Source organism: Metschnikowia bicuspidata (genome assembly GCF_001664035.1).
Source record: "Metschnikowia bicuspidata var. bicuspidata NRRL YB-4993 chromosome Unknown METBIscaffold_1, whole genome shotgun sequence".
Classification (NCBI taxonomy): domain Eukaryota; kingdom Fungi; phylum Ascomycota; class Pichiomycetes; order Serinales; family Metschnikowiaceae; genus Metschnikowia; species Metschnikowia bicuspidata.
In genome coordinates, this window is record NW_017387731.1 from 4,279,437 (window position 1) to 4,304,551 (window position 25,115).

Genomic DNA, 25,115 nt, shown 5'->3' on the forward strand with positions numbered 1-25,115 from the left:
TCACGACGCGTGGAAGCTTGTGCGAGCAAATGCGAGCAGGCGACATTTGAAGATTCTACGTCATGCCCCATGGATTCAGCAATTTATCTCTCGAAAGTAAGAGAAAAGGAATATGACTTCTTCTTCAATACTCTTCAAGGGTCATTTTTTGACTACATTTGAGCTTGTTAATAAGCGGACGACACAAAGGAAGTCAGCGACAGGAAAGCTTTGAAACTTCCAGTTTTCAAAATCGTTTCATACCACACGCATGGTCAAAATTTGCAGCCTGTCTAAACCGCATCGTCTGATCGCAGACATCCGAGCACTAGATTTGAAGGAGAAATATAATTCAACGCGTCCCGGGAAATGTCGAGACCGCCCGGTGAGCTTATGGCATCAGAATTGTGTTCGGGATGCCGAATGCGGAAGCGCGGTGCGCAGATTCCGGCCCTACGTTCAAGAAATTCCGGCCGGTTCGGGGCCAATCAGACCCTACTGATTTATAAGTGCTCGATGTATTGACTATTCAATTAGACGCATACATTCGAACAAACACGGCTATGTATGGGCGTCGACGAAAGACCCAGACAACCGAAAGATCCTGGGGAACGAGGTCCTAGCTGCTGTATTGCTCCGGATTATCCGAGTCAAGTCACAAGGCTCCCAACCACGTGGACGAGAATCAGTAGAACACTTTTGTGGTTAATGGTTTTTCGTATAACAGTAGCTTTGTCTTGAATTCTTTTCGAAGATGATCTCACGCATTAGTCGCCAGTCGTTTGCTCGGCGAACATTTCGAACTAGCCCTGTCAGATCAACTCCCCTAAGACACGTCTCGACCCGTGTCTCATCCCAATACTCCCTTCTCAAAAGAGCGGTATATATATCTGTCGGTCTTGCTTCGGGGAGCTTGTTGTACGTGGCAACCTCAGGAGACAACATCGAGTTGGAGAGCCCGGGGAATGGGGTGACGGTGGAAGAATTGAAGAAACACACCAACTCCGAGGTCGGCGTCTGGGTCGCCCTTAACGGGAAGGTGTATGATTTGACGGGTTTCATGGCCGTCCACCCGGGAGGAAAAAAAATCATAGAGAAGTACGCGGGCAAAAACGCATCCTCAATCTTCAACAAGTTCCATGGGCCGGACTTCATCGCCAAGTACCTCTCAGCGGAAGAATGCTTGGGTCCGCTCATTGGACACCTCGAGGAAGCAGATGATGTCACCGAAACCGGCGACGACCACCAGAGACAGATGTATAAAGAAAACCTCCCGCCACTCAGCGAGATCTTCACGTTGACAGATTTCGAGTACATAGCGAAGAAAGTCTGCTCGCCGTCGGCGTGGTACTACTATTCCCTGGGGGCCCAGGACGAGATCACTTTGAGAGAAAACCACAACGCGTTTTCCCGTATTTTCTTCAGGCCCCGTGTGCTCATAGACGTGCCTCTGGTGGACTTGTCTACGACCATGTTGGGCACACCCACCGGCGTGCCTTTCTATGTCTCCGCAGCGGCACAGGCCAAACTAGGCCATCCAGATGGCGAGCTTTCCATTGCGCGTGGATGTGCAAGTGCTAACGTGATCCAGATGATCTCCCATTACTCTTCGTATTCTGCCGAGAACATCGTGAAGGAGGCCACGCAGGGCCAAAGCCACTGGTACCAGCTATATGTGACTGGCAAAGACGCGGCCAGACATACCATTGAGCAGGTGCAGAACTTGGGTGTGAAGGCGCTATTTGTCACGGTCGACACGCCAGAGCTTGGCCGCAGGGAAAAGGACATGAAGCTCCGTGCTCGTTTGGAGAGAAGAATCAGCGCCGGTCTGTCGACGGACGAAAAACGTACCGCTGCAGGCTCCAGTTCTGGAAACATTGACGAAAACCACACGGCAAAAAATAGTGGGGACAGCGCCGGAAACGGGCACGAGGACTTGAAGTCCAGTGTTGTCTATGGCCGAGACTTGCTGGTCACGTGGAAGGACATCAAGGAGTTCCAGCAGTGGTCAGATCTTCCCCTTGCAGTAAAGGGTGTCCAGTGCGTGGAGGACATAGTGCTAGCTGCCGAAAACGGTGTTGATGCGGTGGTGCTCTCCAACCACGGCGGCCGCCAGTTGGACTACTCCAGGGCACCTGTAGAGGTGTTGGCCGATGTCATGCCTGTTCTTCGCCAGAAAGGCTTGCAAGACAAAATCGAGATATACGTCGATGGCGGTGTGCGCCGGGGAGGCGATGTGATTAAGTGCTTGGCGCTCGGCGCCAAAGGCGTGGGCTTGGGCCGCGTGTTCTTGTATGCCAATGCTTGCTACGGCGAGGCCGGAGTCCACAAAGCCATCGAGCTTTTGAAAGAAGAAATGCGCATTGACATGAGGCTACTAGGTGTGTCCAGCGTGCGGGAGTTGGGCCCCCAGCACTTGGACTTGAGAAACTTGCATGCTCGTCTGGCGCCTTGTGATCATTTGTATTACGGCAACTATGAGCCGTTGTCTCCGCCGCAGTTTACTCATGAGGAGTGAAGCAGAGATTTGCTAGAGATTCCAAAAAGGATCGAAGACCTCGAAGTTGTTTTGAAAGAAGGCCGGGATTTCGAGTAAAGAGAGCATTGGTTTCGAGTTGCTCGGAAAGGGCCCGTAAATAGGCGCTGCAACACCGGCCTGTAGCAGACTCAATAGAAACATATTGGTATCGGTGCCATTGACAGGCCGAGCATGCAGAATGATGGATGTTATTCCAAGCCTGGTATTCCTGACACGTACAAGCATCTTCAACGGGGCATCTATGATACTCACTGTGTTCGAGTAACGAGGTCGTTTGGGCCAACCAAATAAGGCAATATCATAGCTTACATACTCTCAAAATCCACCTGATACATTTCTTTATCACGTACGCTGATAAATAATTTTTCCGGTTACAAGTCTCCCGACCAACAGTTTTCGGTGAAACAAGCAAAAAAACCTGCTCATTCTCTCCGCTGCGTGAATATGAACATCAACGTCTTGTATACCCTGAGCTGGCATGATACAAAAGCGGCATTAGTATTCCATGTCAGCATATGCCGCCGTAGTATCCATGGTTCCTTTATGCTGACGAAAGCATTATACAAGGGCGTCAGGTTATGAGCGACGGGTGAAAAACTCACACCTTTGGTATTTGCTTGTACTGATATAAAGAGGTGCAGTGACGGAGCTGAATATGTTGTTTGTTCAGAAGCTGCATCTGGGTGCACTCAATATCCCAGCCATCATAAAGCGTTTGCCCATGCGTCCCCATCTCCAACAAAGTATTTTGTTCGGGGTCATTATAATATACACAGTCATGTCCGGTATTCACACTGTTGGAGCTTAAATCGGGGATGAGCATGGCTTAGCAAACTCCGACAGCGTTTTGCATAACCAACATGCGCAATCGCTTCTCCTTGTCCCAAAATTAAAAACGTGGGCCAAACAGCCTTTCAATTATTGTTCGTCATACCCAAAAAGCCTCAAAAGCTCGCCGAGGCCACTAACACACACCCGATTATCGGAAATCATCACCAAGTCTTCTCCATCTAATGAATCCACAGCTTGGCCCTCAAAACAGTCGTTTGAAATGACCTTCGTTTGTGGCTTATGGCTCAAAAACACTGATTTCTTGCTGCGGTCAAGGAGTACGCCATTCCATCCGGACTTGACGGCACCTACAAAATCTTTTTCATAATGGTCGCCCACGTGCCATGCGTTTTCCAAGAAATCATTGAGGTTTTTACACTTGCCCTCTTTTAAATCTTCGAGATAGTATGGTTTGGAGACCTTCTGAAAGAACTGCCTGCTGGGTTTGGTCACGCCCAAATCGTAGGACAAAAACACACGGTTTTTTGGGAAGTACGCCGAGATCCCAAGACTTTCCATCACAGAAAACACGCGGTAGTCTGAGTTGGACGCACCCACAACCCTGACTCCATTTTCCTGAAGATTCTGCAAGACGGGAATGACGTCATCAAAAAGAACATAGGCTTCACTGCCTGAAAAATGCTCGATTAAGCGAGTGCATAAGGCGCTAGTAGTCTTGTCGCCTTTTGGCATTGCGTAGAGCCGCGTGATGAGTTCACGCCACCAGTCATTGCTGGATCCAAATCCTGGCATGCCCTTCCCGTAATTTGGGAACTCCAGTTCCATGCGCTTGAACACGGCAGGAAACTCTGTTTCTATGCTGCATAACAGCTTATCTATACCGAACTCTCCGTGGGAGATTTCATAGTACTGCTGTGCAATAGGTGCCCGAGGAGTGAATAATGTATTCCAGATGTCAAAAGACATAATCCTGGGGAACGGAAATCGAGACTTTGCTTGTGACTTACTAATGCGTCCTGGCTGGAGCGGATCAACAATTAGCGAATAGTTTCTGGCAGCAATTTTCAGCGATATCCAGCAATTGCGAAACATTAGATAAGGATGAAGAGCTGGTGTCGATAAGCACAAACCTGCTAGAAATTAGCCATGCTGGATGCGATTGCTAGAGCTATTGTACAGGCATAAATCGATGTCTTTCTTGATGACGCGAATCTGCCTCTGGTTTGCAGAAATACGAGACCGGATTTTTTCGCGATATTTATTCCCTTCCTAGCCTTCCAATAGTACAGTTATAGAAAGAGCTGGAGATATGGTCTGTGTTCGGTCTGTTTGACAAGTCTAAGAATGCTAAAACTCTGTTTTCACTTTGTTTGAGCGCAACAATGAAGTTCTGGAAAGGCCTCGATCTTTATCTCTATTTATCAAAAGTTGCAAAAAAGACTAGATTTCGAATATATGATAGAGTCTAAACCCAGCAAATAATTATGTTTAGGGTAGTATATGAAGACCACAGCAAAGTTTCAAAATTTGGAAGCACGGTAATCTTCAGCTACCTTTGTTAGAAGAAACTCCTTAAGCTGTGTTTTGCGCCACTGTAATCCCGAAGTTTTGAAACTCTCAAAACTTGGTTCAGTTTTCAAGTACGTGCTCACCAGCTTGATCGAAAAGTTGATGAGGTAAAACAAGTTTTTGTTTATTTTCTCAAACTTCATAGATTCTATATTTTGGAAGCTTTTAATTAATTACGCAAGAAGTACCTCCCATCCCCACTCCCTCATGACAGAGCTCCAGTGAAGCTTACTTGTGATGCCTCTCTCATCGCTTGAAGGTTTGCGCCGCATGGATTCTACGACTTCTTGTAAATGCGCCGAAATGTTTTGTGGATCGTCAAAATCAAGAGTTTCGTCATTTTTCTTGTCAGGTCCATCCCTCTTTAGGTTTCGGTCGTAATCGTCTTTTCTTCTCCAAACTTCCTTCACCACTTCAAACGCCCGATCGATATTTCCGATCCAGATTCGCTCCACAAGCAAGGCCCATCTTTCTTCGCACCACTCGCGTTCTTCGCCGGGCCGTGCTTCACACGAACTGACCAAGAGCGGGAATATGTGCACAGTATACAAGTTCGATGTACTGGGAATGGACGCCAACAACACAAACACTTTTTCAGCCAATTGGTGTGACGAAATCAGGGGGACTTCAGGCACCGCTTCGTGCAAATAAAGAAGCGTAGCGTACCTGTAAGCCTCCGCAGTGGAAACACACGAGTAAAGATCCCACGTGGAATCTTTTGTATCATCATTCAACATGTCTGCCAAGTTTGTTGATATATTCGGTTTCCAATTAGTGAGATGCCGCTTGAGTTCTGAAGCAATCGTGATGTTGCTCAAACTATTGCGCGACGACTTCTTGTCTCCATCTTGAGACTTTCGTACCTTAGAAATTAAGTTCGCCACTTTGCCCATAATCAGGAAAAGAGATTGCGCACATCCTAGAAGTGGGTCAACAAACTCGTTGTTCTGCAACATTGTGTCCAAATTTTCGAAAAACGCAAAACTTTGTTTGAACTGATCACTGTAACCCAGCCTGAAGGATTCTGCGGGGGAGGTTTCCAGCTCTTGAGCCTTCAACTCGCTTATATCGACAGACCTCTTCTTTTGGTTGGTTTGGATAGCTTTAGTGATGGTTGCCACAAGGTCAATTCCTTTATCGTCGTGCCCGCTATAACTGGTCATTTGAGAGAGCACCTCGAAATAAATCCACTGATTAAAAAGAAGTTGTATGTTTTTAGGTATGAAGAGCCCACTGAGTGGCCCCAGTGAAGCTTCGCAGTTATCGGCCCCATCTTCAAACTCAGTCATCTTTTGCCACTCATCATCAGTCACAAGCACTAGTTTCTTTTTGAAAATTTGCTCACGTGAAAAATCTCTATTCTTTTTGCGAGTGTTCAATGAAAACTGCGTGATGATACTGAGTACTTTTTGAATCATACTTCTTGCTCCTTTTAAATGGGCAATTCCACTCGATGTATGGGTGTCCCAGGATTCACTTACCGCTAGGTTAAGACAAGTAGCTAAAGCCACATCAGCAGGAAGATGAGCATCGGAAACATCTCCATTCTCGAGCCTGGAGAGACCGGTCGCCAACTCAAGAATGCACTTTTTCATGTAAAAGCATCCCTTTGACCTCAAAGATTCACTTTTTTCACGCAATTTGGCATTGCTTGCAAGGTGAAAAAGAGTCATGGATGCTATTGAGTTGAACAAGTAGGAGTATTCGACAGCAAGAGGGAGATAGATATTGCGCCAGGGATTCTCATACGCGCCCGACTGAATAGACATGATCCCACATGTGTAAGTTGAATAAAGGTATAAGATCTGCTGCCGCTCAGATGCTCTTAGTAAGTTTGCATCGTAGCTTGTCGAGTTGATAGACGGAAGTGAATACCTGTGATTGATAAGTTGTTTCCCCACATCACTCAATAAGGAGCTCGGTTTTTTATCTTGTAATTGAAGAGCCAATCCGTTTCTATCCTCCGTCAGTCTGTCAGGAGATGCATCGGGACTTTGCAGACCAATATGGGAAATGGGTCCTGTCGCAAGATCCAAGGGGCTGAGCGCAGACTCTGGTATGTTATGTCCCATGCTTCCCACGTGCATCGAGTCCTTCACGTGATCCGGATTCGTGAAAACAAAGTTGAAAAGCGCGGATAATGAAGGTGTTAAGTTGAGATCAGAAATAGCGTCTCTGAAGACCGGGGTACCCGTGGTTCCAGGCAGTTGATTGGCGTGTTGTACCTGCCATTCGCTTGGAGATTGCGGGGTATTTGTGAACCTCGGGGCTTCAATATCCTCTGCTTTGGTCATTATTTGCGTATTTGGCAATCCAGGAGACTGTTGATCCCCGTTTGCAAATATTTGAGGAGGCGCTAGTGAGTTTCCAGCGCTAGTGTACATTGGCGATGATTCGGAGGATATCGTACGAATCTTGTCCACAGCAGCTTCTGCGAGGGACTGGAGCCCTGTCATAGATCGGAACTCGTTGCGAAAGTTCGTCACCTCAGACGCTGCTTGCAGGCCCGACGCAGAGTATGATCTCTGGAGCGAATGTGATGAATGCCGGGTGTTTGCTTCATTGGAGCTGTAGCTGCGGCGCATTTTCTTGGAAGTTCTAGCGACGGTTCCATCATCGAAGTACGTGGCTGGATTGATACCTTTCGCCAAGAGATCGTTCTCTAGCTTGATCTCCTTGGTAGATTTCCCTAAGACAGATAGCGATGTAAGCTCCAAGTGCTCCTTGAGCAGAAGCTGCTCGAGGGGTGTGTCCACCAATTCTAAAGGTGTGTTGCTACTGACCGAATGACCCCGCGAGCGGCTCATATCCAGCCATGGAGATAAGTCTGAGTGCAAGCTTGAGGAGGTGCTCATCGCTGTGGGCTTTGTAGATGCAGACAGAACGGAGGAACGAGACCGTTTGTTGGGACTGGCACTTTTGATATCAGGTTCAGTTTCCTTCCCCTCATTGAAAGATCTCCATTTGAAGCGCGTGGCATATCCGCCGCACTTGATCTTCTTCTTGAGGCAGTTGAGGCAGAACGGCTTCATTTCGTCGCATTTCAATCTGCGGTTCTTGCAAGTCAAGCACCCGCTACGAGACTTCGATTTTATCTTCGCATTTTGGACGGGAGCGTTTTTCGGTGGATCCGCCGAGCCCAGGTTCATGAGTGAGGTTGCCTCGTTGGTCGTGAGCATGAAATGCACAGAGTGAATGGCGCCTCGAATACTCGTGGGCGTGAAGTCAGGTGTCCGAACAGTCACTCGCGAGTGTTTTTCGGGTGTGACGAGTAGGTTCGTGGAGACTTATTTCTTGCAATAAGTCTTGAACGGGAATTTCCAAGCGCAGGATCTGTAGCGGTTGTGAAGAGTTCCAACTGAGGCAGTCAATAGTGGATTATTGATCCAACAGCGGGGTCTCACCTACACTTCTAGGCCTGTATCGCTATCGCTTCGCGTTCCCAGACCCACTCGAGATAAGAGACCAGAGAGCGTCCGTTTTAGGCAGTAAAGTCCCCCGCACTGCACACGGCCGCGCAGTCCTGTGCACAGGGCCCGCCAGCCCGCAGAATCAGGCGCACGCTAGCAATCAGGCGCATTATCAGAAGATGGATCTCATGCGCCTGGCAGCTGGCGCCGGATATGGCCCGGATCAATGGAAGCGCCCTTTCACAAGCAGACTGTGGCCTTTGCTCACAGGATTATGAAGTTGGACGGCCCCATCCGATAACGGAACTTGGCGCCCGCTCCGGAATCGGCGCTGGCCCGGGTAGCATACCGCACCCAGGGAAAGCACGTGTATTTCATTGTGTCCTCGTCCACCCGTAGATAGGTCACTTTGAGCCCCGAGTAGGTGAACATGGGCATTTCGAACGAGACCGAGATCTCGTGCGCCGCGTCCTCGGCGGTCGCTCGTAGCTGGGTAAACACCGAGGAAGACGCGTGGCCCACGCCGTAGTACTTATCCAAGTCCGACATGGGCGATGGTTCGTCGTCCGATGCGGAGTCGTGCTCGGCGGGGGAGCCGCCCTGGTTTCTGTTCTGGTGGCGGGCGTGCCGGTGGAATTCCGCGGCAACGGCCCTTTCGGAAAGATGGTCGCAGCTGGAGAGCGAAAGCTCGGCCATCAAGCGCACGGCCTTCTTGGACCCCGGCAAGTCGCCGATGGCCCAGAAGACCAGCAGGGAGTCTACGCTGAAGCGCGCCTCGCCCGACTCGCACTTGAACCTGAAGTTGTCGGCACTGGAGTTGTTCAAGGGGAAGAGCGCGGTGCTCACCGGGATCTTCACCACGACGTTGTTGCAGTGGAGCCGCTTGCGGAAACTGGTGTGGAGCGTGCACATGATCTGGAGCTTTTTCTCCAGCAGCACCACGCGGAACACGGGCAGCACCATGAGCAAGGGCTCGGCCCGCTTGCGCCGCTGCTGCTCCACGCTGTAGGAGAACAAGCGGAACTCGTCGTCTGGCGGCGTGAAGAAAACGAGGTTTTCCTCGTACACTTTGGAGAGCTGCACGCACAGGTGGAACTGGACGTTGGTGATGGGCACGCGCATGAGCCTGGGGGCGGGCACCGGGCCCTGGAGCGGCTGCAACACGTCGGAGTCGAGGGGCTTGTCTGCGGCCTGCTCGGCGTTTCCGGTGGCCACGCTGATTGGGGCGGTCGTTGGAAGGACACCTGCACTTGGAGTGGCGCCGGAGTCTATGGGATTCTCGTCTGCTGTGGGCGCCTGGCCACTTGGCGATATGCGTCTGGGCCCGGGGCCAGGGACCGGCGAGTCCCCGGGACCTTTTCCTTGCGAGCCCGAATGCTCTTCATTTCCGCATCCCAATTCTTCTCCTTCCAAGCCTCCCAAATCCTCTTCCCTTCCGCCTCCCGAATCCTCGGAATCGTCCCCGTCACTAGCCGAATCCGCGTCGCTGCCAGACCCCATGCCGGCGCCCCGGATCTGGTTGCCCTCGCGCCGCCCGTGCGAGAGCGGATTCCCCGATACAAGAGCCCCGTCGTGCTCGACCTGCGAAATGTACCTCTCGTTGAGCCCCAACTTGCACACCGGCATGCCCGAGAGGTACGAGCGCACCATGCACACGCCCGAGATCTCGTTGGTGCGCACCGCGCGGGCCTCGAGGTCGTAGAGAAAGTCACACTGCTCCACCACGTCGATGTAGATCTCGTTCTTCGGGTAGAAGATGCCCTTGGGCCGCCAGCTGATGGCAGAAACCTGCGTGCGCACAATGGAACTGTTGACGTAGCGGGCCGCGGCGTCGTTGACCACGTCCGTGCGGTCGGCCCGGTTGTGTGTGGACTTGACGGGGGTGTTCTGGCGTTGTTTGCGGCCGTGTTTCAGGGCCTGGGACCGGGCCGCCGGAACGCCCGACGGCAGGTCCGAGTCCAGCGCCGAATCGCCCAGGGCGCCGCCATCCAGCCCGGCGCCGTGGCCCCGGTGGACGTCCATCTTGATGTACTCCTTGAGGATGTTGTAGTCCGTGACCTGCGCGAGGCCGAAGTCCACGCACTCGTCCAAGAGCTCGTATACTAGGGCGTAGTTATCCACCACGGCGTCGCGGGAAAACGGCAAGACGCCCGGCTCGGACGGATGGGGCGGCCCGGCGGCCGGGCCGTGCGCGCCGGCCCGGTGGAAGTAGTGGCACACGAGCGAGTGGAGCTGGCCTAGAAGCGCCATCACCAGCATGGCGTCCACGTTCCGGCGGGCCACCGCGAGAAGGAGCATGTCGTTTTCGGCCCAGAGAGAAATGTACGACGTGCCCCGGTGGCACGTGAACGGCGTGCGCTGCCACGGCGGCTGCGCCTGGTACATGGCGGCAAACGCAGCCACCACCAAATCCGCAGAGGGCACGTCGTTATGGTAGCTGCGATGTAGGAGCACCTCGCACCGCAGGTACTGGCCACTGCGGGCGGGCCAGTGGCAGAAGTAGATGCCGGAGACCATGGCTGTGTGCTGGGGGTCTCGAGGAGGAGGGCGGTGTTTTTTTGGGGGGAAACGGCCGTGGGGCGGTGTTTTGGGGTGGGTGCTGTGTCTTGGCTGGTTCTCGCATGTCGGGCCGAAAGCGCCAGGGCCAGGGCCGCGAAAGACCAGGGCCAGGGCCGCGAAAGAACCAGGGCCAGGGCCGCGTTCTGGGGCCGCGAATGGCGGGCCGGGGCGCCCGCCTCGATAGGTCCTCATAGATGGATACATTGGAGTTAGGTACATTGTAGATAGATATACTATTGATAGATATAGATAGATCAATGAAGTATAGATGGAACGTTGTAGATGGATACATTGTGGTTGGGTACATTTTAGAGAGATACACTATTGATAGATACATTGTAGATGGATACATTGTGGTTGGGTACATTTTAGAGAGATACACTATTGATAGATACATTGTAGATGGATACATTGTGGTTGGGTACATTTTAGAGAGATATAATATTGATAGATATAGATAGATTAATGAAGTATAGATGGAACATTATAGATGGAACATTATAGATGAATGTTTCATAGATAAATACACCATAGTCAGGTACACTTTCGATAGACACGTTATAGATCGAGACAATCTAGATCGGTTTATTATGGATAGATACTTTATAAATGGTTACACTATAGATAGGCACATTATAGATCGGTGCAACATAGATATATACGTCATAGTTAGGTATGCTATCAATAGGAACACTATAGATAGGCACTTTTAGATGGCTTTACTATAGATGAATACAGATAGATCAATAAATTTTAGATAACTACATTGTAGATGGATACATTGTAGCTAGGTACATTGTAGCTAGGTACATTGTAGATAGATACACTATTGATAGGTACATTGTAGATGTATATACTATTGATAGATACATCGTTGATGGAGCCGTTATAGACAGATGCAATGTATACAGCTGCACTTTAGATAGATATAGATAGATAAAAAGTTATAGATGAAACATTGTAGATGGATACATTGTCATTGGGTACATTGTCATTGGGTACATTGTAGATAGATACACTATTGATAGACACATTGTACATGGACACAATTTAGATAGATTTACTGTGGATAGACACTTTATAGATGGATACATTATAGATGGAGACGTCATAGGTAGATACATTGTAGCTTTCGAAGTTAGTCGCATTGTAGATAGATAAACTATTGATAGATACATTGTCGATGGAGACGTTATACATGTTACATTGTAGACACATGCTCTATAGTTGGATACAGATACAGAAATAAATTATATATGGATCTATTATAGAAAAATACACTATATATGAATTATTATAGAAAAATTCACGATAGTTATGTGCACTGTCGAGAGGCACATTATAGAGAGAGACGCTGTAGATAGCTTTATTATGGATAGATACATTATAGATAGATAAATTATAGATGGAGACGTTATAGATGGTCACACTACATATAGGCAAGTAGATCGGTACAATATTGATATATACATCCTAGATATATACATCATAGTTAGGTAAGTCATTGATCGGTACACTATAGATAGGCACTTTTAAGATGGATTCATTATAGATGGACACTTTAGAGATATATACATTGTAGCTAGGCCCATTGTAGATAGATACACTATTGATCGATATAGTATAGATCGGTACATCATAGATCGGTACATCATAGAGTTATACATCCTAGATATATAAATTATAGTTAGGTATACTATCCATAGGTACATTTTAGATATAGACGCTATAGATACAGTCATTAGAGTTAGGCACTTTATAGATGGACACACTATAGATAGATTTATTATAGATAGACACCTTATAGATGGATACACTATATCTGAATACATTATAGATATATAAATTATGGATAAATACAGTTTAGAAAAAAAATAGGTACATCATAGATGGAGACGGTATCTACAGATACACCATAGATAGATTTATTATATTTTGACATTTTGTAGATGGATACACAATAGATGAATACAACATAAATTAATGCAGTATAAATAGATGCATCATAGATTAATAAATTATGGATAGTTACATCATAGATACTATCAATATAGTTAAGTACACCATAAATGTATATAATATAGATAGAAATGTTATACATAGACACTTTTTAGATTTATGTTTTAATTTATACACTATAGATAGGTACATCATAGATATATTCACTCCAGATGGATACACTAGAAAGATACACTATTGAGAAATACATCATAGAACAGTCATACCGGCAGATACTATATATATGTATTTGTTGGGGGAGACGTCTCCAAGGCCTACAGGTGAATGCTCTTTTAATGGTCCTACAGACATGCAGCCCGGCTGGCCAAACCGTTCTGCTTGTGGTCATGCTTGACCCGCGACGGAACATGCCCAAGTAAATGGACAAGCCGCTATTCAGTCCGGCAAAATCTTTTCAAGCTCCCTCGAACATCTTGATATAGCGGCGCTTCGTTGCGTTTGTTATGGGTACAAAGGAACACGGGAAAGACTATTTTGCACCCAAATCCTGGAAGCTCCAAAGGACACACGCCATGCTGATGGTGACAGTGACTTCTTTTGAATTGGTTGCAGGTTTTGCGGTTGTGCTCAGCATGGCTTCGAGTCCCGTCTCTTTTGGGAAATTGAGCAAAACATTCAGCACTTGCGTGGGGACCGACAATTTCTGGACCATCACTTTTGAGTTAGGTACACTTCTACATTCTGTCCAGACTTTAGCGAGATATTTGCGCCTTATTTCAGCAAAGAGTTTGTTTAGATGTGAGTAAGTCACTGACCTTCGAGTTCGCTGTATCGTTTTTCTAGATTTTCAAATGCTTTATTGCGTTGTTAAAACGTTAATTGTTCAGTTCAAGGGTCTAATAAAATAATTTCACGAAATTTTGAGCCCTCTATTCCCTGAGATGGGGGATTTTATTCCAATACGTTGATTTTTGACTCACGATATCGCGCTATGAAAGTATGAGACCATACCTATAAATCGGGAACATGTCGAGTCGCATACCGATATAAAGAACGCATAAGCATTGCTGAGCTCGATTCAATTATTTGTTTTTTTAATGATTCGCCAAGCTCACCAAGAATGGCATTCATCATTCATCAAGCATCGGCTGAAGTGTCCCCTTAGGGCTCTAACTTGTGGAACAAAACGCTCATCTGGTCTCTGCTGGTCTCATTTTCTATTGTTTCTGTTGGGCTTACTTTATACGCACTAGGCATTTCATTCTTAGGCACGTCAAACTTTTTTTCCGTCTGACTTCGAGTCAAAAAATACTAGTGGATAAGGATGGCTAGTGTAATACGCAGTGGTATTCTATGTACTTTTCGATCTCCGCTATACATAATAGAATTAGAACAAAGGGATAAACTCAGGGACTAGATTGCAAATGCGGAGTGAGATGCGAAAGAAGTCGCTTAAACTGGCTCTTTAGAAAAAATTGGTTCACACGAGCATACAGCTGGGGGGCTGTTTGGATCGGCGAGCCCGTAGACTATTCTAGTGCCCGATGAGCTGCCCACCAATTTCAAATACCTCGCGTTGTAGCTTGGCCCGATCTCAATTTGAGCTATCAGCCTGTTGAAGTGGGTGACTGCCAAAACACCCTCATCTGCGGAATATGTGAATTTCGTTTCCTCCATATTATAATCAACATCAAGAAATAGCGTATTGTTCATCCCGAGACCGGCAACGCGGATGAGAGGAACACTAGACAAATCTTTCAACCCCCAAACTCTAAATTCAGAGTCTGCAGACTCTAAATATACAGTCTGAGTTTTTTCAATAGCTTTCCTATCTCCCGTATAGGAAACTTCTAGCCTCGATCCAGAGCCCACTGTGACACATCCATCCCCTTTGATCTTCGTGTGCGCAATCCAGTGAGTGTTGTACAAACAAATTGATCCATGGTTAGACACAGCCACAGAGCCGTCTTCTATAGATGTCCCACCCACAAATAACCAAGCCTTAGATCCAGAACATTTTTGGAAAATCATTCTGCCTTTATTGTACCATAGCTTGTGAGAAGTGACAATAAACAGCATCCTCCTGAATTGAGATTCACACAAGCCAAAAAACATATCACCGGTATTCCAAAAGAGATTTCGAGCCATAATAGCATACATGGACTCACGTTTTAGGGAAGAAGATGTAAAGGAGCTTATTCCATAATTTCGGAACTCGGGACCTCTAATTTGTAATTTGAGTGGCCGATCATTGTTTGTGACAGAGAAACTGCCATTATTCCAAAAGTCACCCAGGATAAGCACACGAGAGTTGTTGAAGATAGTGTGGTTTACCCCTGATACAACAGTCAAACCGGTGAAATTCCTTTCACCACCTGAGATCTCCACAGAAGCATTCAATCCTTCTGCAAACACAACAATGAATGAAACCGACCAGGCCACGGCAGCCGCAAAAAAACTGGATTTCATAATACGAGCAGCCCGGAGCTGATCTGCAAGTTCAGAAGTATTTCTCTTCGCCAGCAGTGATTTCAAGCGAAAGACCGTTTGGATTTGTTCTCTAATTACAAAAAAAAAACCGCTGCATATTACAGCCTTTTATATTTTCTCTGCAATGTAAGATTTTTTGCTTGTTTAAGTAAAATTTTAGTCTCGAGTATACTGCTTTCTCTTCTATTATTCTTGCAACAATAGACAGTGCCAATTATCAACAACAATAGAAGCTTATTATATTCCTTGAGTTGGCACTCAAGTTATTTTTAAGAGATGTTCTAAATTTGGTCAAGTACATACCTAAGCTCTCCGGAATTCAGTTTTAACCTTTGGTTTTTGTCTTTGTTTCTGTTCTTGCTTCTGTTCAATTTTTTTATTAGACCGGTCTCCAGTGCATATAGCTATACGATTCGAAACAGCTGTATATCAGCTCCTCTGTCTTCATTAAAATGAAAGCCAGACATAGAAGACTGATGGAATCACAACTTCTTCGCCTTAAGAATAAAAACAATATTAGAACTTCACACTCAGTGGATTGACCATTCTTGCCCACACGTTTTACACTTGGCCAAGGAAATGTTTTGGCTTCGCACAATAGCTACTTTCGACAGGAATGAGATCGTTCCTTATTCCAAGTACCTCCAAAACATCTGTTTCATCTGTGAGCGAAAAAGTACATCTCTTATTCTCTGTTGATTCATTGAAATACTTCATGAAAGAATATTTTATATAATTTCAAACTCCCAAAGGAAAGTAGTTTTTTTAGAGAAAATTGTGCAACCAAATTTATTAAGAGTTTGCCAAGAAGAAGCTGTTGCAACAGGTAATTCAATATTCGCAAATGGAAGCAAGTCCATAAATTATACAAGATCTTCTTCCTTTTTGCTTCTTTCCGCATTCATTTTTGCATTTTTTGGTAGACTTATCTCATAAAAGGGACTAAACTCTGCAACAATATATAAAATCTTTGAAAAGCCCCCACCTTGTATGATCTTTTTCTGAGCCTCCCCTTATTGTAGCTAGGGCCAGCCCAGATCTGCATGTGGAGCACCAAGCCCAGAATAATCAACACCATATTATAGGGTGTCACTGGAGGGATGTAAAGCCCCACCACTAACGAGAAAGTATGAAGAAAAAACCTATAGTACATCGCAATAATGACTCAGGTGAGAAGGCGCGAGCGCCAGCTCACAAAATCTCCCAAAGAAGAGGTGACTTGACTCAAAAAGACCTCTGCCCATAGGATCTATTTTCCTAAGGGCCCGTGGCCATAGCTCATTCAACAAAGCCGCAAGACGTACGCTTGTCTTTGCCTGCTAGTCCCTAAGCAATTTAACCCTACGAACGACTTTCACAAACCAATTAAGGTTTCTTAAATTGCCAAAAGAAGTATTAAAAAGATCTAGTATCTCCCTTAAGTGCATTGGAGCTTGAATGCCGATCTTTTGCCACCAAAAAAGCCCAGTCTCACAATCATTGAAGAGGTGAGTTAAGTTCTGATCGCTATAACAGCTTTTCAAACACAACCTGCATTCGAATCTTGATTCCCCCACTTCGTTATCATGAAAGAGCATATAGGAGGCGTGTTTGAATACATGAATGGCTGTGAGATCTTTTTGCACCAACCATTCTTGGTTGTATAATTCTTTCCAAATTTTTTTTTTTTGGTAGATTCATCTGATTAAAGGGGCAAAACTATATAACGAATATATTTAAAAAACCTGTAAACAGCTCCCAGCTACGTACCAAGTGTCTTAGCTCGGCCCGTCCCCTTTCATTAGTCACGACCTGGACAGTCCTCATGGCACGTATCTGTTTACGTATTGGATTCCAAATTTTTCGCCAGCGTTTCGGGGCAGATCACAAACATAAAGCCTTGAGGCCAACAAATGATATCGAATATGATATTATACAGTTTTACTAGATTTGAGAAATTGACAGTAACAAAATATTGTGACTTCCATTCCATATATATGAACTTCGAGGTTAAATTTCGGTTGCGGCCATACCATGCAGGAAGCACTGTTTCCCGTCCGATCAACGTTAGTTAAGCTGCATAGGGCCACACTGAGTAGTGTAGTGGGAGACCATATGCGAAATTGTGGTGCTGCAATCTTCTTCGTGTTTTTTTAGCTCCTCATTTTTGTGAATACCCGCAGAAATTTGTTTTAGAATTGCCTATAGCCCTATAGTAGAAAATGATAAAAAAAAACCTGTGCTTCAACACTAAGTACGTATTTGTTTGAAGGAATATGTATATTGTTGTTTAATTTTGTTCCTTTACACAGATGGAGTTACCAGAAACAAAAACTTAGAAAATATAGCAGTCGTGTTAGCTTACCCCCATGAGCTGGGCATCTGAGTGCCCCTCTATGAATCATAATTTTCCTTGAAAAACATAGTAGATCCTTAAAACTTGCAACCCTAAGTGGCGGTGCACAGAAGTTGTTTCCGGTTTAGCTTTGAATCATCGAGCTTTACACCACACAAAAGAGGGAAACCCTAACTGACGTTCGTAGGGATACATTTTTTGATCATTCACGGCTCACAAAAGAGTGTATATCATATTTTGACTCTAATCTATCTTCAAGAGGCATAAATTGTGACATGCAATCTACAAACTTTTACATGAGCTGTATTCCAAATAAGTATATACTCGAAGGAATATACTCCTTTATCGATAGATCCATCATAGATGTCGACGTATTTAGTCTAAATTCATATCTTGGAATGATATATATCTGCTTAGAAGACATTTCTTGGGATATAGACGACATATGCTAATACGCCACTAGGGTATGTATAAGATAAGATACTTTTTAGAAACCAGATAGAATAAAAATTACAGGAACTCTAATAAAAGGCTGCTGAAACTCAACACTTTTTGAGAATCGCTAAACTGTTTCATCATTTTATTTCAACAATGAGCTGACCCAACACTATTTATGTCAATTACAAAGTATATCTGCGAAATTTTTGCGTCATCTTTCAGGGCACAGACATGTGATACACTAAGCTGAACATTGGGATATTTTGAGAAAACTTCTGTGACAACGTTTCTTGGGTCATACATTAGAGATCGTTAGATAAATCCTTCAACGTCCAACTGTAGTCTTATGTCGGAAGTTAAACCACCAACCCAGACTTTTAGTTCGCACTCAAAACCGGTTCTACGCCCAAAAATTGGTCTTGAAATATTTTGAGCTCCAGATTTCTTTCACTTCCCATTCCGGTCTAGAAACCACACATACTTTTGTCTAACTTAGCTTTGCTGGCTCGGTGATATTCCGCTCCTTATCTGAACCCCACAGCATGCTAATGGCTGTGACGCATGCAGGTCCACGCGAAGATTTGGTAAGTTTCGGCATTTAAATTCCCTACGATTATGACAATCTAGCTTGTCTTCGAAAAACGAGCAAACCTAGTATTTTGCCCAAATGAAAATCAAAATTCCGCTCGTGGAAAACTCGACCAAATTCGTGCGCCACGAACTAGCAGTACTTTCAAAGCAAGCGTTGCAAACGGAGTTAGCCACGATAAATGACGTGCTTCCATCACCATATTGGTCAGTGAAAGAAACGCCCGATGTTACACAGATCGAGGCTTCTTATAAACTTAAAAACTACTTGAAAACGTGGCAATTTCTCAATTTGGTGGCAGCGAACGCGCACAAGCTAAAACACCATCCCACAATCACAACCACGTACAATAAAATTCATATTGCGCTCACTACGCATGATGTTGGAAACAAGGTAACATATTTGGACACAAAATTGGCTACTGCAATTCACAATGTCTATGCTCAAGATTTTGTCCCCGAATCCTCTGGCTCACTAGCCCCTATTCCGACGTTTACCATGAACAGAGCATTTAAGGTCATTGATGATATGACGAAAAGAGAGTAAGCGTCTGCCCGCGTATACACAACGAAATAAAGATCATGAAACTAATGCTGCTTTTTGTTATGCTATACTCCGTTTTCACAAGATCTCTCGAACGTCTCTAGAAGCGCCACAGAACGCGTCATGGACTTCGATGGCATCATACGTACCCTGCAAACTCACAACTTCAGAGTACTCGTAGTCCCAGATATCACTTATCGTCTTTGTTTCAACCACCTTTCTAGGACCTTTATGCGCTCTGGATCCTTTCTTCCTCTTATGCTGCTCATCCTCAGAGGCTAGTGTGCGGACGTACGTGACCAGAAATGGTGGTGTTCCAATAAACTTGAACGTGATCTCAGACTTGTCACCTTCATGGAGGTTCTTGATAATGCTGTCTCCATGACTAATCTCAACCGAAGGCAAGTCGTGGACTTTTATTTTCAACTCCTCAAATTGTTCTTCGAGCTTGGTGTAATTGACAAAACATTGGCTAGCTGACGAATCCTGGATAGCCACTATGGCCAAGTCGCCAGCCTTTGTGGCTAAACGCGTGAATTGCGACTTCAGGTCTGCCTTTCTGTTCTGGTCGTTGAACTTGTAATAAACGACAAAAGGAGAGACACCAGACATTTCATACGATACCCGATCACCGACACAGTAGTATTCTTTCTGCTTCTGCTTCGTGATGCTAGGGACTTTTGTGATTGAAATGACAACCTTGTTCAGTTCTGTGAGTTTCAGACTTTCGCAGTGGCTTGCGTCGGAAATAGCCTCAAACTTGATCTCATGCTCGCCGACCGAGAATCCTTTGTAAGATTGTGGAAGATTCAAATCAGCAATGCTAATGGTGGACTCACGAATGCCTTCCACAATAAATGGTTTCGCTTGACCTTCGTTTCTGTTAAGAATAGTTCCTTGTATCTTGAAAGGAGCTTCGCCCTCGAGAGCCACTGGAATTTGGAGATCAAACTCATCATTCACCATTGTCTCGCAAAGCTGGAAAAAAGGTTGCTTCACACGCAAAACTGGATGCGCCTTGACATCATACGTCACAGCACTTCTGGTTTGCTTGTGAGAGAGTCTCATTAGTTTTTCCTTGGTGTATATCGCGTCGGAGACCCCACTGAAAATAATATTATATGTACCCTCATTCAGGGAGGGTAGGGGAATCAGAACCTCGTTGTTGTCGATTTCTACCAGTGAAGCCTTCAGCCTGCCACCTGGAGACTGTATTTCGTAATTCACAGTGAATGGCTTCCTTCCCTCTAATCTGATTTTCACGCTTTGAGTATCATCTTGGCAAAGTGGTCTGAAAGAAAAGATGCCAGATCCTTCACCAAGTAGTTGTTCAGGTTCCGGGATGATGGTAAGATTTGGCTTGGCGTAATGTCGCAAAGTGAAGGTCTTGCCACTATTCATTACCTGCCCCAGACATCCAGCATTAGTGAATGATTCAAGCTTGTAAACACCTTCTTCGCGCACCACTAAACCGGACCGTCCATGCAATGTAGAGTTCTTCGAGAGTCTTTGATCCGAAAGGCTTGACCACAGATATACAATTTCATCATCCGGCGAAAGCCCCAGACTCGACTGGACGCGCAAAGGTATCCTGATGGCGTCACCTTCTGCCGCAAAAGAGGACGATGAGTCAGCAATCTCGACCAGAGGCACATCCTTTCTGGCTTTGATTGTAATTTCCTGTGGATGTGGGAATTCAGCAGAACAACCAAGACTATCAGTCACATCATGCAAGCGCACGCCAAACTCTCCTCCGTTAAGGAAGCTCGGCACCTCGAGGAGCATGCTGTTGTCGTACTGTTTTTGGTGCTTCACGGTTTTTAAGATGTTTCCTGTTTGCAAGTCGACGATATCATGAGAGAAAGAAAATGGGAAATGACCGTCGAAATACACTGGCACCTGCGTCAGCTGACCTTTACATAAGCGAATGGTTTTTGACTTTGTCAGGGGGTCCTTGAAGAACATGACTTGCGATCTCTTCTTGATGTAAGTTGAAAACGTGTTTTCCTCCTCGGAAACAAGAACTGGGTCGTGGCTGTAGTGCAAATCCTTGATGCTCTTGAACTTCAAGATGTAGTTGCCTTCTGTTTTCGGTTTGAACTGGAAGCTGTAGTCGGACTTGAGGGACTTCAGCCTATGTTGCTTGGAGCCTCGGTCACTTAGCACGGGCTTTATGATCCCAGAAGAGTTCTTGAAGACTTCGTACAGAACCTCGAACGGAGCGGAGCCCAGGAACTTGAGATCGAACTCATAGCCAATCGTGCCGACGCACTTGTCGAAGATCGGCACGTCGGTGATTTTCACGGACGGAAGCGGAGGGCGCACTATGCGGACGGGTGTGCTGTCGGCGTCGCAGGGACAGTACTTGTCGGAGGCCGACTGGAGGACGTAGGAGCCTGGCTCGGAGATCTGCAAGCCGCGTGCAAGCTCGTCTTGGCTGGCGAAGGTGAAGTCGAGGGTCTTGGTGCGGGGCGGCGAGTTTCCGTCGGCGTGCACGAGCGAAACCGTGAGCGGGAAGCTGGCGGTGCCGGTGGTCTCGATATGGAGCGTCTTCCGCGAGTTCCACACGAGCTTCCGCGCCGGGTGCTTGTCGCGCAACGCAAGGGCCGGTGCCTGCTTGAGGCTGATGGCGAAATGCACGTCTTGGTCCTTCGACCTGTCGTTGTAGAGGCGCTGGTTGCCATGCGCGTCGGCCACGGCCAAGAGCTGGAACTCCAAGGAGCCCAGGGCCGCGTCGTTGAAGATGTGCGGCGCGCGCAATAGCTCCTGCTCGATGGCGTTGCGCGTGAGCTGGTGGCTCTGGAGGCGCGCGGCCGCGGAGGGCGTCTCCGGGCGGAGCTCGTCGAGCGTCTTGTGGAAGGTGGTGATCTTCTGGCCGTTCTGGTAGGTGGCAAAGTGCACGGTCAAGGGGAGCATGCCGGACGCGGCCACCATGGGCACGGACCACGGGAGGTCGGCCGCAGATTTGGAGAAGCATTTGTAGCCCGCGTACGCCGCGGCGGGGCCCGGGTACACGAGCTTGGCCGAGGGGCAGTAGCCGACGGAAAAGTCGCTTTTGTATGCCCGGATGACCATGCCGTCCACGTCGAGCACGCGGTGGATGCGGTACCGGCCCGGGTGCCGGATCTCGGCGTCGAGGTAGAACACACGCGCGTCGTTGGCCACGTAGCCGGGCAAGTGGGCGTAGGCAGAGTGGTCCTTGCGCGCCAACTTGCGGATGTCGCTGCGCGAGTAGTTGAGGTACTCGACGGTGTTTTCGGGCGTGAGCCGCTGGAGCAGAATGGCGCCCACTTCGCTGGTCGTGTTTAGCTCGAGGGGGAGGCGGAGGGCGCGGGGGAACGTGTGCGAGTCCAGGTCCGGCGCCTCGAGGCACATGTTGCCGAAGCCAAACGGGTTGAGCAAGGCCGAGGACTCGGGCACGTACTGGATGGTGTAGCTGCCGCGGAAGTGCGCGTTCATGTCCACGGGCGCGGCGGCGGGCACGGCGTCGCCCAAGATGGAGAGCTCCTTGTGCCGGTGGAAGAGGTTCCAGAGCGGCACCAATGTGCTGGACAAAAGCGGCAACGCGCTGTCGCTGGCGAGCGCAAAGTTGGCCAGGTTGATGGCCGCGGTGAGCACGAGCGTGGCAAGCGGCAGGAAGTCGAGGAGCGGGATGCGCAACACCGGCAACAGCCAGAGGAAGACGCCGTCAACCAACGCGTATTTGAGCACGAACGTGAAGTTGTTCAACGCCGTCAACAGCGCCGCGGCCGCCGGGCTGCCGGGCGCGGCGGCGGCCGTGGCGCTGGCTAGGGCGAACGCGTCCGCTTTGACGAGCAAAATGTCGTACACCTTCCAACACTGGATAGCTGCAAACACCAGCAAGGCAAAGAGCCGTTGCGAGGCGTGGTCCACCACATGGGCGGGGATGAGCGTGGCCGGCCGCGGCGGCTCGGCCGCGGCGGCCAGCGGCGGGCGTTTCGGCTGGGGGCGCTCCATGTGCAGTGTACAGAGGCACGGGGACGGCGGGGTGTGGTGGGTTCTGGGGGTGGAAGTAGAAGTAGTGAATGGAGGAGGTTCGTTTTTTCTCGTTGTTTCGCTCCCGCGCGCGGCTGGCCCTAGGGCCCGGGCCCGCGAGGCCCCACCAGGGCAGGCCCTAGGAAAAGGCCCGGGCAGGCCACAGGGCGCACATTTGGCCCAGGGCGTTTTTTTTTGGTTTTTTTTGGGGCCGGAATCTGTGGAGTGATGGATTCGGAGAGGTCCCGGGCCCTGGCGCCGGACTTGAGGGGCGGGGCGGAAATGGAGTGTGGTGGACTGTTCTACTCGTAGGCCCTCTTTGGGGCCGGCCCTGGCCCTGGCGCCGCGCGGCGCGGCTGGGCGTTATGGTTGTTTGTGTGTTTTGGATTCTTCCGTTTCTTTGGGTTCTTTGGTTGTTTTTTGGTTGTTTTGGCTTTGTTGGTTGTTTTGGTCTTTTGTTCTTTCGGATCTTGGTTTTTGGGCTCTGGTAGCTCTGGCGTTCTGGCGAATTTGTGTGTTATTATTGGAAATGGATTCTATGGTATTTCCCAAAGGTCGAACCAATTTATTTAATCATTCTCATTTCCATATACATAGATGATATAATTCAAGGTAATGGTATTGTTATTTATTATTCATTTGCATCAACCGTCCCAACCTTGGCCACATCAAATGTTTTGTAATTTTTCATAAATTACCATTTTCATGTATGTATTGAACACATGGGACATTAACCATGACATAACATAAGGTAAGATAAATAAAGCTATAGTAAGAAAAGAAAAGGGTAAAGACATCTTAAATGATAGAGAACTGAAAAAGACTTCAAGAAGCATTACCTGTTCGAATCTTATGTCTAACTTCAGAACCTTACGAATGTGATGCATTTCAATCTTAGTAGTGGACTCACAAACTTTATTCAAAATGCCAGAAGTTAGCCCTTTTGATCATACAGTTTGTAAAATACCATCTCGTGATTTATACTCAGTAGCCTTAGTGCATATTGATGTGAATTTGTCGGTATCTTAAGTCGATTCCAGTTTTGGATCCTTCAAGTCAAACCAAATTTATTGAAAGCTTTTTTCATGGTTCAAAGTCTAAACTTGTTTGCTAATGTTAAAGCACATTCAAAGCACTCTGTGTAAACTAGAGTAATTTAAGAGTCCCTGCATCATGGAATTACAGTATCTGATAACTGAAAAGTGATCTTTAAAAATCAAATCCTTACGACCCGAAGCTAAATTACACCCTGTATGATTTCTTCTAGCAAATTTCATTAAATTGATTTATTATCTGAAGTATTGAAGGAGAGATGAAAAGTTTCAAAGGTACAACTTTTTACCAGTAGTTTCTACTTTGCTATCAAGTTTCCTAATACGAGCATCTAGAAAGTTAAAACCTTCTCTGATATGTGGGTTCACCGGTTGTCTTTCTGTTTCTCATGGCCGCTGGTGAGAAACGGTTCTTGGCTCTAAGGCCCGCTCGAGGCCTCACTAGCCTATGCGCGCCTGGCACCATGCATCAAAAGGCATCTTGTTTACGTGGCCATCCAGCTCCAGAGTCCCATTTTGTGTATGTATTGCTCTCGCTGGAGACCGTATGAAATACCCAGAAGAATTTGGCTGTAGTTGTGGCCCTGCGGCGGTGAAGCATCTAGGCCCGCCGGTTTTCGCAGCCGAACGACCAGGTTCACTAGCCTTCTGGAGAAACGTAGAACAAATACAGAATCCACTGGGGCTGGCAGAACCACGCGTGGCGGGGCCAGTCTTGTAGACTACTACCCACCCACAAGAACTGGCTCAAGAACCTCTTGCAAATTGTCTCTGCTGGACCATCCCCAGCCCGACTCGAGACTCCACGTTGCCCAGAGATCCATACGATCAGACTGGCTGGTGTGGGGTTCTGTCTTTGCTGCTC

The 25,115-nt window shown here is 47.2% G+C and overlaps 7 protein-coding genes across 7 annotated transcripts, besides 1 other annotated feature; 2 read left to right on the forward strand and 5 right to left on the reverse strand.

Annotated features, from left to right (window-relative positions):
* Positions 1-546: 546 nt before the first annotated feature.
* METBIDRAFT_77000 (FMN-dependent alpha-hydroxy acid dehydrogenase) lies at positions 547-2,497 on the forward strand (the record flags this gene model as incomplete). The annotated part of the gene is made up of 2 exons (XM_018858619.1): positions 547-595; positions 915-2,497. The coding sequence occupies 2 exons, from the start codon at positions 547-549 to the stop codon at positions 2,495-2,497; spliced, it is 1,632 nt and encodes a 543-aa protein (XP_018714626.1).
* A 939-nt stretch (positions 2,498-3,436) lies between these two features.
* METBIDRAFT_35214 (uncharacterized protein) lies at positions 3,437-4,402 on the reverse strand (the record flags this gene model as incomplete). The annotated part of the gene is made up of 1 exon (XM_018856581.1): positions 3,437-4,402. The coding sequence occupies one exon, from the start codon at positions 4,400-4,402 to the stop codon at positions 3,437-3,439; it is 966 nt and encodes a 321-aa protein (XP_018714627.1).
* Positions 4,403-5,005: 603 nt separating this feature from the next.
* Positions 5,006-8,028, reverse strand: ZCF9 (Zcf9p; the record flags this gene model as incomplete). Its single annotated transcript, XM_018858357.1, has 5 exons — positions 5,006-6,754; positions 6,932-7,114; positions 7,202-7,447; positions 7,505-7,599; positions 7,765-8,028. 5 exons carry the CDS (start codon positions 8,026-8,028, stop codon positions 5,053-5,055), a joined length of 2,490 nt encoding a protein of 829 aa, XP_018714628.1. The 3' UTR covers positions 5,006-5,052.
* Positions 8,029-8,553: 525 nt separating this feature from the next.
* Positions 8,554-10,806, reverse strand: METBIDRAFT_37345 (uncharacterized protein; the record flags this gene model as incomplete). Its single annotated transcript, XM_018856863.1, has 2 exons — positions 8,554-9,415; positions 9,785-10,806. The coding sequence occupies 2 exons, from the start codon at positions 10,804-10,806 to the stop codon at positions 8,554-8,556; spliced, it is 1,884 nt and encodes a 627-aa protein (XP_018714629.1).
* A 3,344-nt stretch (positions 10,807-14,150) lies between these two features.
* METBIDRAFT_30481 (uncharacterized protein) lies at positions 14,151-14,518 on the reverse strand. The gene has a single exon (XM_018855646.1). The coding sequence runs from the start codon at positions 14,482-14,484 to the stop codon at positions 14,260-14,262; it is 225 nt and encodes a 74-aa protein (XP_018714630.1). The 5' UTR covers positions 14,485-14,518; the 3' UTR covers positions 14,151-14,259.
* Positions 14,519-17,207: 2,689 nt separating this feature from the next.
* Positions 17,208-17,420: a sequence feature (Protein overlapping with rRNA (METBIDRAFT_35249, OBA24150.1) was converted to a misc_feature.).
* A 1,371-nt stretch (positions 17,421-18,791) lies between these two features.
* PHHB (4a-hydroxytetrahydrobiopterin dehydratase) lies at positions 18,792-19,124 on the forward strand (the record flags this gene model as incomplete). The annotated part of the gene is made up of 1 exon (XM_018854798.1): positions 18,792-19,124. A coding segment is annotated over one exon (333 nt), but the record flags the coding sequence as incomplete, so codon positions are not given.
* Positions 19,125-19,280: 156 nt separating this feature from the next.
* On the reverse strand, positions 19,281-23,180 carry POM152 (Pom152p; the record flags this gene model as incomplete). Its single annotated transcript, XM_018856848.1, has 2 exons — positions 19,281-22,959; positions 23,002-23,180. The coding sequence occupies 2 exons, from the start codon at positions 23,178-23,180 to the stop codon at positions 19,281-19,283; spliced, it is 3,858 nt and encodes a 1,285-aa protein (XP_018714633.1).
* Between the last annotated feature and the right edge of the window lie 1,935 nt (positions 23,181-25,115).

What these genes read in the sequence shown, in the direction of transcription:
- METBIDRAFT_30481 (XM_018855646.1), bottom strand. Translation starts at nt 14,484, where the DNA reads ATGGAGGAAACGAAATTCACATATTCCGCAGATGAGGGTGTTTTGGCA.